This window comes from Lipotes vexillifer, unplaced genomic scaffold (assembly GCF_000442215.2).
Source record: "Lipotes vexillifer unplaced genomic scaffold, Lipotes_vexillifer_v1.1 scaffold639, whole genome shotgun sequence".
NCBI classification, from domain to species: Eukaryota; Metazoa; Chordata; class Mammalia; order Artiodactyla; family Lipotidae; genus Lipotes; species Lipotes vexillifer.
The window spans coordinates 2,214,759-2,230,013 of record NW_006786377.1 but is presented as its reverse complement, the minus strand read 5'-3'; the positions used below and the strand labels follow the sequence as shown (position 1 = coordinate 2,230,013).

At 39.3% G+C, this 15,255-nt stretch overlaps 1 protein-coding gene across 1 annotated transcript in view; it reads left to right on the top strand.

Moving 5' to 3' along the window:
• Positions 1-15,255, top strand: part of CCDC170 (coiled-coil domain containing 170) — a 70,085-nt gene that overhangs the window by 29,060 nt on the left and 25,770 nt on the right. The window contains 3 exon segments of the mRNA XM_007472271.1: positions 6,440-6,758; positions 14,938-15,097; positions 15,100-15,137. Of these exon segments, the coding sequence (XP_007472333.1) occupies positions 6,440-6,758; positions 14,938-15,097; positions 15,100-15,137 (517 nt within the window).

The following is a 15,255-nucleotide window of genomic DNA, read 5'->3' as shown; positions in this document are numbered from 1 at the left end:
CTGCATCGGCAGGCGGACTCCCAACCACTGCGCCACCAGGGAAGCCCTTTTTTTTTTTTTTTCTGATGTTGTGTTGTATCAGTTCTTCGTATATTTTGGCTTTTAACCTGTTAAAAGATTTATTGTTTGCAGATATCTTCTTCCATTCAATAGGCTGCCTTTTCATTTTGTTGATAGTTTCCTTTGCTGTGCAACAGCTTTTTAGTTTGATGTAGTCCCATTTGTTTATTTTTGATTTTGTTTCCCTTGCCTGAGGAGACAGGTCCAAAAAAATATTACTAAGACTGATGTCAAAGAGCACATAGCCTATGTTTTTTTCCAGAAGTTTTACGGTTTCAGGTCTTACATTTAAGTTTTTAATCCATTTTGAATTTATTCTTGTGTATGGTGTGAGGAAGTAGTCCAGTTTGATTCTTTTGCCTGTAGCTGTCCAGTTTTTCCAACGCCATTTACTGAAGAGGCTGTCTTTTTCCCACAGTATATTTTTGCCTCCTTTGTTGTAGATTAATTGCCCATATAAATGTGAGTTTATTTCTGGGGTCTCTATTCTATTCCATTGATCTACATGTCTGTTTTTGTGCCAGTACCACACAGTTTTGATTACTGTAGCTTTGTGTAATAGTTTGAAATCAGGGAGCATGATACCTCCAGCTTTTTCTTCTTTCTGAAGAAGGTTTTGACTATTTGAGGTCTTTTGTGTTTCCATACAAATTTTAGAATTATTTGTTCTAGTTCTGTGAAAAATAACATTGGTATTTTGATAGATATTGCATTGAATTTGTAGATTGCCTTGGGTAGTATGGTCATTTTAACAATATTAATTATTCCAGTCCATGAGCATGGTATATTTTTTTATCTGTTTCTGTCATCTTTAGTTTCTTTCATCAGTGTCTTATAATCTTCTGAATACAGGTCTTTTACCTCCTTAGATTTATTTCTAGATATTCTATTCTTTTCGATGTGATTGTAAATGGGATAGTTTTCTTGATTTCTCTTCCCGATAGTTCATTGTTAGTATATAGAAATGCAACAGATTTTTGCATATTAATTTTGTATCCTACAACTTTACTGAATTCATTGATGAGTTCCAGTAGTTTTTTGGTGACATCTTTAGGATTTTCTATGTATAGTATTATGTCATCTGCAAACATGACGGTTTTGCTTCTTCCTTCACAATTTGGATTCTTTTTATTTCTTTTTCTTGTCTGATTTTGTGGCCAAGACTTCCAATAATACGTTGAGTAAAAGTGGCAAGAGTGGGCATCTTTATCTTGTTCCAGATCCTAGAGGAAATGGTTTCAGATTTTCACCATTGAGTATGATGTTAGCTGTGGGCTTGTCATATATATGGCCTTTATTATGTTGAGGTGTGTTCCCTCTATGCCCACTCTCTGGAGAGTTTTTTTTTTTTTAATCATAAATGGATGTTGAATTCTGTCAAAATCTTTTTCTGCATCTATCGAGATGATCATATGATTTTTATTTTTCAATATATTAATGTAGTATATAACACTGATGGATTTGGAGATGTTGAAACATCCTTGCATCCCTGGGATAAATCCCTCCTGATCATGGGTATGATTCTTTTAATGTATTGTTAAAATTGATTTGCTAATTTATTGTTGATGATTTTTGCATCTATGTTTATTGGTGGTATTAGCCTGTAATTTTCTTTTTAGTGATTCTTTGTCTGGTTTTGGTATCAGGATAATACATGACCTTGTGGAATGAGTTTGGAAGTGTTCCTTCCTTTGCAATTTTTTGAAACAATTTGAGAAGGATAGGTGTTAACTCTTCTCTAAATGTTTGGTAGAATTCACCTATGAAGCCATCTGATCCTGGAATTTTGTTTGTTGGAAGTTTTAAAATTACTGATTCAATTTTATTACTGATGTTTGGTCTGTTCATATTTTCTATTTTTCCTGATTCAGTCTTGGAAGATTGTATGTTTCTAGGGATTGGTGCTGGCTGAGTGGCCCAGGGTGTCCCAGAGCTGGTGTTGGCTCCTTCGTGTGTGGGCTGGGTCCTGACATGGCAGGTTCCTGGGTTGCAGTGGTCCTGGGTCTGTTGTCTGCCTGCTTGTGGGTGGGGTTGGTTTCTGGGGTGGCTGGCTGAGGGGCCCAAGGTATCTCAGAGCTGGTGTTGGCCTCCTAGTGGCTGTGGCCAAGTAATGTCAGCTGGCTGCAGGTCTTGGGGGTTCCAGGGCTAGTGCAGGTGCACAGGTGGGTGGAGCCTGGTCCTGGGCATTCTGGTGGGTGGGCTAGTGGATTATGGGGTTCTAAGGCAGCCAGCCATCCTACTAGTGGTGCTGTATCCCTTCCCAGCTAGCTACTTGGCCTGAGGCATCCTGGTACTGGTGCCAACAGGATGGTAGGTAGGTCTGGGTCCTGGTGCTCATAAGCTAGAGGAGCTCACCATTCTAAAATGGTGAGTAATTAAAATGAAAATAAACACTAAACTAATATCTGCTCATATTATAAAAGATTAAAAATGTTCATAAGGCTCCAAAGTAAAATTAAAAATCATCTCTCCTTCCACAAAGGAGAGATGCCTCAAACTCTTGTTTGAACCTCTGATATTACCATTAAGACTTTAAAACAATACATTTCTGTTCCTGATTCAACAACCTGATATAGTATTTTTAGATGTTCTGCTATGATATATGATGAATTTAATGCCTCCGACTTTTTACTCCCATTGTTCTGCATTCCAGTTTTTATTTTATTATTGTATTTACCTTGTCAAGGTTTGTAATATTTTCATTCTGTTCTGTAACTATAATTAAGTTTTCAATGCTTTGTCTTTAGGTTCATTCAACACATTTAAAGTAAATTAAAACAGAATTTAAAATAACATGATTACATAAATATTTTTATTATGGGTCTAATCCTAGCATGTGATGCAGAACTCATTCTATTTTGACAATGTCCCTCTTAAAAGTTCAGCTGGGAACTGTCCATGGTCCTCCAGGCACAGTCTGACCAGTTCAGGGCAGAGCGTTTTGCAGTACTGAAGTGAAGCCCAGGAACACACTGGCCTCATGGACAGTTAAATTTATTGTTAACTTGTATCAGGTTTGTCAATAATGGGAATTTCAAATTTAAGTTGAATTCTTATTATTTTCCAAGGTTGATAATGCCACTGGGACAGCTCAGATTTGGGAAAGGTCTTCCTCATTTTGAAGTAAAATGTTACTCTGCAGCTTCCACTTTAATAGATCATGGAATTACAGGGCCAAAGGATATTGTGCATATTACATGTTTTAGATATTTATATCAAAATTATACCTATTCACACTTCCACCAGCAATGTATGAGAGGACATGTTTGGGGGAATTTCTGAGTTTATTTGTTAATGTTAACTGCAGTAGGTAGAAATAACCAACGAATTTTTAATTTTATGAAATTTGTCTAGGGTTGGATGAATTAAGCTCAAGCCAGAGGTTTTCTACCCTGATGATCATTAGTCATTTTAGTTTTGAGAGGCAGTTTGATCTCAGGCATATCCAAGTGCATAGGATGGTTCGCGACATTGTAATAGGAATCAATTGTGTTTTAAAAACACAAACCTTTGAATGATTTCATTACTTAATGCATTTAATTGGGAAGTCAAATTGAACACCTTGATCATATTATTTACAAATGTTTTTGTTAAAAGTAATTGTGAAGGCATCATTATACATTTGTTGCATTAGTAGCACTGAATCTAAAGATTTGTTAATTTAAAAATTTTTTAAAGTGATCCCTGTCACTGTCTCGATAGGGTCTGTGCTCATTTGCCAGTACGATTTCTTCTGTGGAGGTCAGCCCTGATTTTGCTCTGAGGCAGCTACTTGTTTCTTGTTCTGTGTGTCAGTGTGCTCTGACAGCAGTCCCGAGGTCCTGGCCGGCGACACCAATGTCACATTACTTCAATGTATCCTTGAGGTAGCCATGCAACCAGACTCTACTCTAGCCGCTGTCTCCCAATAGCTCTACAAGTAATTGCATTTTCAGTCTGAGGACATCTGTTTCCAGCAGATCGGCCGCGTGCCTATGAATTCTGAAGCGCTTAATCAGAGCACTGGGGAGCAGGTCCCCAAGGCCTTGTCGCTGGCTCCCGAGTCTGCATTTCATACGAGAAACAGCATATAGTTCACTGGGCTGAAATGTGTCCAGAAAAAAAAAAAAATCTGACCTGCTGCCATGTGCCACTATATTCTATGACCACAAAGGAATTTTCTGATTTTTATTAGACATAAGCATTTGTGCTTTGGATTTGTTAAAGAAGACTGTTTTGACCCTGGTCTCTAAGGCAGTGAGAAAACAGTCTGATATTGGGGTGGAAAAAATGCCTCATAGCTGAAATATTTTAATTGTGTTTATTGGTCTCCTGCTGTAAGCTGCCGATTGATTAGTTTATTCCAAACTGACAGTGAGTCTGTAGTACTCAAGTGTCTGATATATTTTTTGTGTATTTTTAGGATCTTTTGTAAATTCCTGGTTAAAAATATCTCTCCATTGGTCATGGAAACTCCCCTCTTTTGCATTAGGGACTTTCTTTCAATGTAAAAGTTAATATGTAATCCTATCGAGTTTTAGAACTCTGAGGGGATTAGGATTAATTTTCATCGAATTTAGGACCTCAGTTTACTAACCACACATTAGATGGTAGTTTCTAAGTAATACATGGGCCCAATTTATTATCACCAATGCTGATACTAGTTACTCTAATTGAGCAGCTACTGTATTACTATCTGAAAAGAAATCTGTAACGTGTTAAAATATTGTATTTGTGATAAAGTGTACATAATTTAATTAGCAGTAATAATGGGACTTCTCTGCACAGACGACTGGTTTGGAAAGGCAGTGGGGAAATGGAGCTGGTGCCAGGACCTGGAAAAGCAAAGCATTTCACAAACTAGTTTCTATAATTAGTTTAGTTATTACATCTCTGAAAGGGGCAGCTTTCTCTAACTACCTACATCCACTGGATGACTTTTCATTCAACTTGATGCCCAAGACTTCCTTGATTTAAAAACAAATCACCAGGAAAAAAAAAAGGAAGATATTCTCTTTCTTTTTTTTAAAATAAAAAGTAGGAGGTAGCATTTCAAGTAACATTCTTCCTGTCTTCAAGCTCTAATGCAAAAGGGATGATTGCATTTTAACTAGCAGCCTGAAATGTTAACTGGCCAGTTTAGACGTAGAATCTGTTATTTGACGATATTGTTTCATTTTAGTTATTTTTGCCCCTAACATACTATTTTAAATAAAAACCAAAAATATGTTTGCCATTTACCTAGACTACAGTATTATAGCAGTGCTGGCTAACCGACTGCTTAATCTTATTTGATGTGAATTCACTTACTTGGGAACTTGATGTCCACAAGTGTTTTTTTTTTTTTTTAAATGAATTTTAAAGATATCCTTTTTATGCCTCTTTGGACCATTCTGCATATAGTAAATAGAAGGAGGTGTACTGGTAACTTTCTCAATGCCCTTTATTTTTACAAACCTAATCATACATATCATATTCTTTGAAATTATTCTTCTCAGTATGGTACTCTATCTCCCTCTAACTTTTAATCCTCCCACCCACCAAATGGCTACTCCTTTCTGTTTCCTTTCTTCAGGTTCTATCAGTATTGGTTTTATTTTTATGAGACAGGGGGATACACAGTCAATGAATATTGAAAGAAAGATTTTACTTTCCTTTTTTTTTTTTTTTTTTTTTTTTTTTTTGCGGTATGCGGGCCTCTCACTGTTGTGGCCTCTCCCGTTGCGGGGCACAGGCTCCGGACGTGCAGGCCCAGCAGCCTGGCTCACAGGGCGCAGCCGCTCCGCGGCATGTGGGATCTTCCCGGACTGGGGCACGAACCCGTGGCCCCTGCATCGGCAGGAGGACTCTCAACCACTGCGCCACCAGGGAAGCCCTACTCTCCTTTATAAAATGACTTTTTATGATAATTCTACCTGTTATTTAAAATAGTTTTAAGGGGAGACATCTTCATTCAAATAACGTTTAGTAACTTATTAGGACTCTGAGGGTTTACTGTTTACTCAACATCAATTTCCATTTATACCAAACTTAAGAACACATAGGCCTGTAAACATATTCTATACATGGATCGAATCTACTAGTATGTTAGCCAATGATTTGTTTTAGTTAACTCTTTCCAGAGGTCCACATAGAAAAGGCTTATATGTCAGTTTCCTTCTTTTTTTTTCTAGCCCTAATTTTATATCCCTTCTCTTTTTCAGACATCTTAATTTACCTAACATAGCTTTACAATTGAACAACTTTATGAAGAGAGGATAGGGCACCTAAAATTAAAAATGGAATGAGCGTTTAACCCTAACTCCTTGAACTTATTAGCAAGCAAGGTAAATGAGAAGTAAATGCAGGCTCCCCTCCTTAGTTGATAGTGCTACTGTCCTCACTTTCCGAAATTATTTTGGGACTTGCTCAGTGCTGTAGAGGCGAAAGAAGGTCTTGAAAGGGAAGTTAAGATCCTCCAAGAAAGGCTGCTTGCTGGCCAGCGGGTCTGGGATGCCTCAAAGCAGGAGCTGGGCCTCTTGAAGAGAAGCTCTATGGAGTTGGAGAAGCGTTCAAAGGCCAGTGTGGTTGCAGCCACAGCCTCGCAGAGCGAGTACTCCTCATTTAGGGAGAAAATTGCAGCCCTCCTGAGGAGCAGCTCGGGCACGCTGAGGCCCACGGAGGATGCCATTCTGGAGAGGATTCGAGAAATGGGCGGCCGGGAAGAGAGCGGGAAATGGGTGAGTGGGTGATGGCTGCGTACAGGCTTCTTAAGGACAGTCAGCTCCTTCATTCAGCATACTCAGTAAGTGAGTGGGTTGTCTGAGTTAGTTAAAAGTAGCATTTAAATGTGGTTGTACTACTTTCAATTATATATTATACTCCCGAAGCCTGACCGCATACTACCATGCGGGTTCTGGACTCAGAGCTACCCGGGCTGAATCTTGGTCTCTACTGCACACTCACTTGCTCCAGATGTGACCTTGGGCAGGTTCCTGAGAGGACAGCCTCTGAGATTTTGTTTCCTGGCCTTGCTGTACAGGAACAGCCCAGGGTCCACACCCCTTGTCTGAAACCCTTGGAGCCTGCTGTGGTTTTGAATTCAGAATTTTTCAGCGTTTAGGAAGGTAAAATTGTCCCCAGAAAGGTAATGGAGAAAGCACCCTTCCACATTCCTCCTCAGTGGGGTCTGGGACAGCACCCCATAATCACCACATTCATCTTCTGTGGCAAAAGCTGTGAGCAGCTCTGCTGCCTGGGACCCACCAAGACTGTGAATAGCCTCGGTCACTTCAGGTCAGGGTTTGTTGCCAAATCCTGTCAGGTCAAGCTTTGCTAGCAAATAACTTTTGGAAAAAACCCGTCAGCTTTCAGATCCTTTTGGATTTTGGACTTGTGGGTAAGAGTTCCTGGACCTGTAACTGTATCTGCTTCTTTATGTTATTGTCTGTTGTAAGCATTAAATGAAAAATAATGGTTAGGAAGTCCTTAACACACTGCCTGGCAAATAGCAGCAATAAACATTAACTGTTGCTGCCCTGGCCCCTCTTCCCCTTCTCTCCTCCTTTTCCTGATGTGTTGGTACCTGGAACAGTCTTTCAGGGGACCTATTTAACAAGTGGATTTAAAAATGGTTTAAATCACACATATGATTGAAGCTTGCTTCATTTTGTTACCTTATTTATATTATTAACAAGTCTCCTTTTCTATAAAGCTTCGCTCAGCTGAGTTAATTTCAGCCCACACTCTGTTTCAACTATCCTCAAATCCAGATTATTGAAGTCCTAATTAATGAGGTTTTAAGGTAAATGATATCCAAATTCTATGTATAATTCCATTAGGAACTATTTCTTCTATTGAGTTCATTTTTTTGCTTGAAAGGAGAAAATGCACTTTTCCTCCTTTTAATGATCCTAAAAAACTCAAAGTGATCACTAACTCAGAGTTCAGGGCTGCATTTGTAAATTTCCTTTAGTGATGAAACTTCCTTTAAAAAATAAATTTATTTATTTTTGGCTGCGTTGGGTCTTCATTGTGGTGCGCGGGCTTCTCGTTGCAGTGGCTTCTCTTGTTGTGGAGCACGGGCTCAAGGTGCACAGGCTTCAGTATTTGCAGCCCGTGGGCTCAGTGGTTGTGGCTGTGGGCCCTAGAGTGCGTGGGCTTCAGTACTTGTGGTGCATGGGCTTAGTTTCTCCGTGGCATGTGGGATCTTCCTGGACCAGGGGTTGAACCTGTGTCCCCTGCATTGGCAGGTGGATTCTTAACCACTGCGCCACCAGGGAAGTCCCGATAAAACATTTTAAATTCCCTTTAAAACTCTGCAAAATTCACATGTACTCCAGGAGCAGCCCTAGTGACTCCTTTGTTCAAGTGTAGGATTCTCTGTGGATATAAAATGTTCTCCCCTGTAACACGTGTGGGTCTCTGAGAGTGACTCAGTTTATCTTGTGATGCAGTACACATATAGGTCCTGGACTGGGGAAGGGAATTATTTACAGGACTGGGAAGAACTTCAAGTGACTTACCTTGAATAGTAATAGACAAACTTCAATAGCTAATGGATCTTTGCCATTTCATTTTATTGCTTCCCTCTTCTATTTTCCCAAATGTTTTCCTAAAACTGTTTTAATTCCAGCATGTGAAACATGGCATAAAGTTGTCAGTATTAAGTATATGTTTATTTTCTAAAGCAAAATGATGTAAATTGGTTAAGCTGGATATGCCTTCTCCCTCTCCTCATAAAAATGAGAATGATTCAGTGTTTTTAGTGCCTTTGTCCACCTTTCCTACCCTGTAATTTTTTTCAATAGCTGCTCTCACTATTTAGAAGCCTGAAATCAAGCATATAGCTGGCACCTTGTGTGACTCATCTTCAAGTAAAATCAGGGGAAAATGGATTCCATATATTGTCTTAGAAAGGTTTCTGAGGAATGGGAGCTTTGCAGATTGATGAATCTGTTTGTTGAGGAGGCTGCAACGCCCTGCCAGCTGCCGTGGATAAACACACAGTCCACTGTTGAGTAATACCCTTGTGCTCGGGGCCTGGCAAATTCTCCCCTTCACCGTGACTCCTACTTGCTGAACGTTGCTTTTCTTGTTTGCCTCTTCGCCATTCATTTTCACTCTCCTCGATTTGCAGTTCGGGGTAGAACTCAGGACACACCACCCACACTTTTTCAGTAAGTCATTTCTACTTGTTCCACGCTTTTCTGATTATAACAAAATCTAATTTTCTTTTTAAATGCTTTACTACGTCTTAGAACAGGGCATCTCAGCTATTGACATTTTGAGCTGGATAATCCTTTGTTGTAAAGGCCGTTCTGTGTATTGTAGGATGTTTAGCAGCATCTCCAGCTTCTACCCACTAGATACCGATAGTACCTCCTCTTTTTCCCAATTTGTGACCAGCAAAGATGTCTCTAGACATTGCAAAATGTCCCTGGGGTTGGGGGGTGGGCGGTGAAATTGTCCCTAGTTGAAAACCACTCTCTTAGAGGAATGTTCTACTGTCGGGTTCCCAGGAATTCTAAATGAGTATTTCGATGTTATGCAGCCTGAAATTTCAGGACACTCGTAACAAGTGTTTTTGAATTAATGATTTCTTACACAATGACAGGAAGCCGTGACATTTTCAGATTTTAGTTTAGAATCTTGAGGCAAAGTGTTCTTTTGTTTGTTTTTTGTTTTTTAACTTTTAGATGTTTCCAAACTGGCTAATCACAGAGAGGACAGGACCATGAGTGATTTCCATGTCGTCTCCTTAATTATAGACAAATTAGTACAACCTTACAAAAATTTATCTAGACAGCTCGTCTGTTCTAGCTCCTCCACTGGAGCTTTTCCAGTCTGGTGTGGGAGCTTTGGGGAAACAATCCGATGCCATAAAGGACCTGAGATGTTTCTGCAACTCCCACACTCCCCCTTCTGATCTCATCATTCTGCTCTGTCCTTAATCCTCCAATATCCTAAACCAAACGTTTGCCCAGAAGCTTCAAGTAGACTTCCTTTGACATTTAATTGTCCAGTATTATGTTATATAGTCACCCCTGGCTACAAGGGCATCTGGGAAAGTACACAGATAGAGATTTCAGCTCTCCCAGCCTCTATAGTGTATTAATTTCCTAGAATGGCCATGACAAAGTACCACTACCTGGGTGGCTTAAACAACAGAAATTTATTGTCTCACAGTTCTGGAGGCTTGAAGTCCAAAGTTAAGGTGTTAGAATTGGTGTCTTCTGAGTGCCACAGGGGAGAATCTGTTTCACACCTCTCACCTAGTTTCTGTAGCCTCAGGTATTCCTTGGCTTATGGATCATGATCTCTCTGTGTCTTCACATAATTTTCCTTCTACTTGTGTGTCTCTCTTTCCACATTTCCTCTTTTAATAAGGACACCAGTCATACTGGATTAGGGCCCATCCTCAAAACCTCATTTTAACTTGATTATCTCTGTAAAGATTCTGTTTCCAAATAAGGTCACATTCTGAGGCACCAGGGGACTTCCCCACATCTCTTTTGGGGTGACCCAATTCAAATCATAATAAAAGTTGACATACACAACTTTTATTATGTATGTCATACTTTTATTATGTATGACAGGTGTAGGGCTAGCCTGTCAGTAAAGTTGGCCATACAAACTGACAAGAAGGAAGGATAATTTGATTGGTTCCTGATAACTTATTTTTTGTATTTCTTAAGTGAAAATCTAGTTTGAATAATCAGAAGAGAATTGTTCATGTCCAAAAGGCACTGGCCCTTAAGTGACCTAAGTGGCTCTCTCTTGCGTTTTGAGCTCTCGTGTTTCCATTGGGTTTAATCTTAGGGCAAAAGTGCCTCTCTGGAAAAATCAACGACTACTTGTCCTTGGGAAGTAAATTAATTCTGTTAGGGCATTATGACTTCACTTCCAAAATCCAAGCTGCTTGTTTTTGAAGCATGGTTTATTTCAGGGCCTTCTTTTTGTTTTTAAAAAATTGAGATATGTATTCTTTATTACAACCCACCCCCGCTTCCCTGCCCTATTCCATGTATCTCTAGTGTTGAAATCCCTGGCACATCTTGTCCCACAGAGTGTCAGGGATATATTAACAAATGACAGTAAGAAAAAGGAGGAGAAAGAAAAAAAAAAGGAAAGAAAATCACATTTCTTGGTGTGAGAAACACAACACAACTTTACAGTTTTGATGGGACACATATATTCACCTGGGCACTGGCATTTGATGTTCCCAAGAACTGAGTCAGATTGGAATGTTAATTTATTTGAATAAAAATATGTAAATTTAACTTTGAAAAGACTTGGTGGTATCATATTCATGTAGATCTAGGTAAGCGTATGAAGGTAAGTTCTGTGGTGCATAGAATATAGGGAAGTTCATAGCTGTTTGCTCCTCTCTGGATGCCAGAATCTTGGCAGGGAGGTTGGGTAGGTTCTGCACAGGTCAGCCATACTGGTGTTTTTAAAAGTTATACTCTGCTGAGTCTGCAGGTTCCGTGGAACACTTTCAGGTCCACCCAGGGTGAGGATGCAGGAGGGACCCCCTCACCTCTGATTCAACACATTTATTCCTTATTTGTCTTTCCCAGAAAGACTTCTAGTTGAAAAACAGGCTCTATGGGCTGAAAAGAGTTTGAGAAACACAATATAACATAATTCCTGAAAGGCTCCATAAACTCTTTATGACAAAAGCAAAGGACTGAGTGAACCCACATACTGGAGGAGTAATACTGATGATAAAAGTGGATGCAGCTAAGAATAGAACTACCATACGACCAAGCAATCCCACTACTGGGCATATACCCTGAGAAAACCATAATTCTAAAAGAGTCATGTACCACAATGTTCATTGCAGCTCTATTTACAATAGCCAGGGCATGGAAGCAACCTAAGTGTCCATCATCGGGTGAATGGATAAAGAAGATGTGGCACATATATACAATGGAATATTACTCAGCCATAAAAAGAAATGAAACTGAGTTATTTGTAGTTAGGTGGATGGACCTAAAGACTGTCATACAGAGGGAAGTAAGTCAGAAAGAGAAAAACAAATACCGAATGCTAACACATATATATGGGATCAAAAAAAAAAAAGGTTCTGAAGAACCTAGGGGAAGGACAGGAGTAAAGACGCAGACGTAGAGAATGGACTTGATGACAGGGGGAGGGGGAAGGGTAAGCTGGGATGAAGTGACAGAGTGGCATGGACAGATACACCCTACCGAATATAAAACAGATAGCTAGTGGGAAGCAGCCACATAGCACAGGGAGATCAGCTCAGTGCTTTGTGACCACCTAGAGGGGTGGGATAGGGAGGGTGGGAGGGAGACACAAGAGGGAGGAGATACGGGGATATATGTATACGTACAGCTGATTCACTTTGTTATAAAGCAGAAACTAACACACCATTGTAAAGCAATTATACTCCAATAAAGATGTTAAGAAAAAAAAAGTGGATGCAATATGTTGAACTTCAGTTTGGTATGGAATACCAGGCTACTCGAATTATCTGATTTAGCTCATCTGCTCATCATAGCAAAGTCTGTGAGTTTCAGAGAGGTTAATTTCTTGCTTCAGTTAACACGCTGGTAAGTGGTAGAGTGAGGACTTGAAATCAGGACTGTCTGACTTTCAAGTCCCTGTTCCACAGTCTGGTCTACATCAGGTGTCTGCTTCTTCCTTCAGGGTCATTATCACTCTCTGAGTCTAGTTACTGCACTTGCTCGAGGTCATTACTGATTGATTTCCATTGAAGACTTTGCTCTCCTCTGGTAAGGTCTGCAGCGTGTTGACTGTGGCTAAGTGATCACACAGTTTTGTGGCTAAGTGATCACACAGTTTTCTGTCCGCTCTTTGGTTTCATTCTCTTTGCCAGGTCAACTGTGAGATAGGAGAACTGTGGAAGGATCTTCAGGTAGAAAGACTTACTTTCTACTGGGAGTCCAATGTGAAACCACATTTTCAGTTGCTCGGAAACGTGTCATCCCTTGTACAACATAATGTCATTAGACAGCCCCTTAGGAGCCGGTATCTTGAGGACGTTGTTTGATAGCCCTTGTTCTGTAGGTTACTTTGTATATGGTACTTAATGCAATAGTGCTACTATTGCACTAAAGGTAGGAAATATGAAATGGGGGTTCTTAGAGCCTCATAGTCTATAATGAAATCATACATTTCCTTTGGAAATGGAATTCCTTGGATATGATGCTGAGCAGCTTGCCATCAAGTAGCTGATTTCAAACACCCAAAGGAGTATGGAATTAATTGAATTATAGGCCTCGGACCTTGAGAGCCTTAGAAGGACAAAATTAGAGAGTTCAGAGATTAAGTAATTTAGCCTTCCTGATTATAGCACTTCAGCCCCCCATAACATTCTTAACAAATGATTGGCCAAATTCTAGCCTTCTCCAGTGACTGGGAACTCCACTGCCTGACATGTGAAGATGCTTAAAATATGAGGTAAAAACAGACCCGCAAAATTGCATATATAATATCTCAACTATATTTTAGCAATACATACAAATAAATTATTAAAAAATATTAATAGCTGTTGCCTCTGGGTGGTGGGATCATGGGAATTAGTTTTGCTTATTTACACTTTTGTTTTTGTCCGTAATGAATCTTCTTGTACAGTGAGTATGTATCACTTTGAAATTATTGGGGCTGGGGGAAATCCTTTACATTAGAGTAAGATTCTTTGATTTATACCTTTTGGTCCTCAACTTGACCTCTGAGGGCAACTCAGAACAAACCCTACTATTCTTCTATATAATCGCTTTTTAAAATAGTTGAAGACAGCTTGAATGTCTTCTTGCCTTTAAATTTGGTTGTTTGTAGATAGGCAAACAGGAATTTTTTTTTTTTTAACCTGAGACTGTAAGCCTGAGACCGTCAAGATATATTAATTTCTGTGAGAATGGTACTGAGTATTATGTAAATATCTACGACTTTTCCCCTTTCTTCTTCCAAAATAAACCATCAAAGCCAAACAAATTTATCACCTCAAACTTGGTGTTTTTATTGAATTCAACATTTTCTGAAAATTGGATTTGGCAGAATCAATTTGAGTAATCTCAGAGTGTACTTGAGGTGTTTGGTAAATTTAAGTTCTTGGTTTAAGGGAAGGTCAGGACAGAGAGGGAAACTCCAGGAAGGGATGGAAGCGTTGGGCAAGGTAGGGGGTTGTGTAGAGTTCTGGGTCCTTTAATGGAGAAATAGTGATTTTATGCTTTAGAAGAGGAGGTGGTGATCAGATTTCCTAGCCTTCTTATACTCTGCTATTGACCGTATTTAGAGTCATTATATTAGTGGAATTTTGCCCTTTCAAATGCTGAAGCGATGACATTACTCCAGAACTATTCAGCACAGACACAGAACCACTGCATTTCAGTGCATGAGCAACCAATATGCAATAGAAAGTTCTAAAAAAAGCTTGAAAAAATATCTTTCTGCACTTGAATTCCTGATAATGTCTCAAGGTTACCTATCAAGATTACCTCATTGTATAATCTTAATCTGGTATATGTGGTGAAAGAGTTTCTCTGGAAAACTCAAAGTACTTTGAAAACTTTGAGTTTTCAAAGTACTTTCTGTCTGAATTCTTTTTCCAGCTAAGCTTTGAAACTCCTAAATTAATAGTAGTTTTAGGAGTAAGTGTTTTCCCGAAATACTTCTCGAGGAGCCTGTTTAAGGAATTATATAAAATTTAAAAATACCAGTAAAATATTTTATTAGCTAACGAATGTAGATTTATTTCAAGCAGTGGCAAATACAGCTATCCATTACCTATATTTTTTAAGCTAATTGTTACAAAGAATCTGGAAGCTGGTGTTATAAATAGTTTTGTCCCTTTTGCTAAGCAGTAGATTTTAACACTTTGTTGCATCTGAAACAAGGCTTATCCTTGTTCTGTTTCTTTGTTTCCAGATGGTCTCCCAGCTTGAAGCCCAAATATCTGAGCTTGTTGAACAGTTGGGAAATGAGTCTGGGTTTCACCAGAGAGCTCTACAGAGAGCCCAGAAAGCAGAAAACAAGTTGGAGACTCTTCAGGGTCAGCTGACACATCTGGAGGGAGAGCTGGTCTCTGGCGAGTTTTGCGAGACAACTTGAATTTCGAGAAACAAAAAGTAATAACCTGAGGGCATGTCCGTGGGTGGAAACATCTGCTGCAGTATAAAATTTCACCTGCAGAATTTTTTTTTTTTTTTGGTGTTTTTTTTTTTGCGGTACGAGGACCTCTCACTG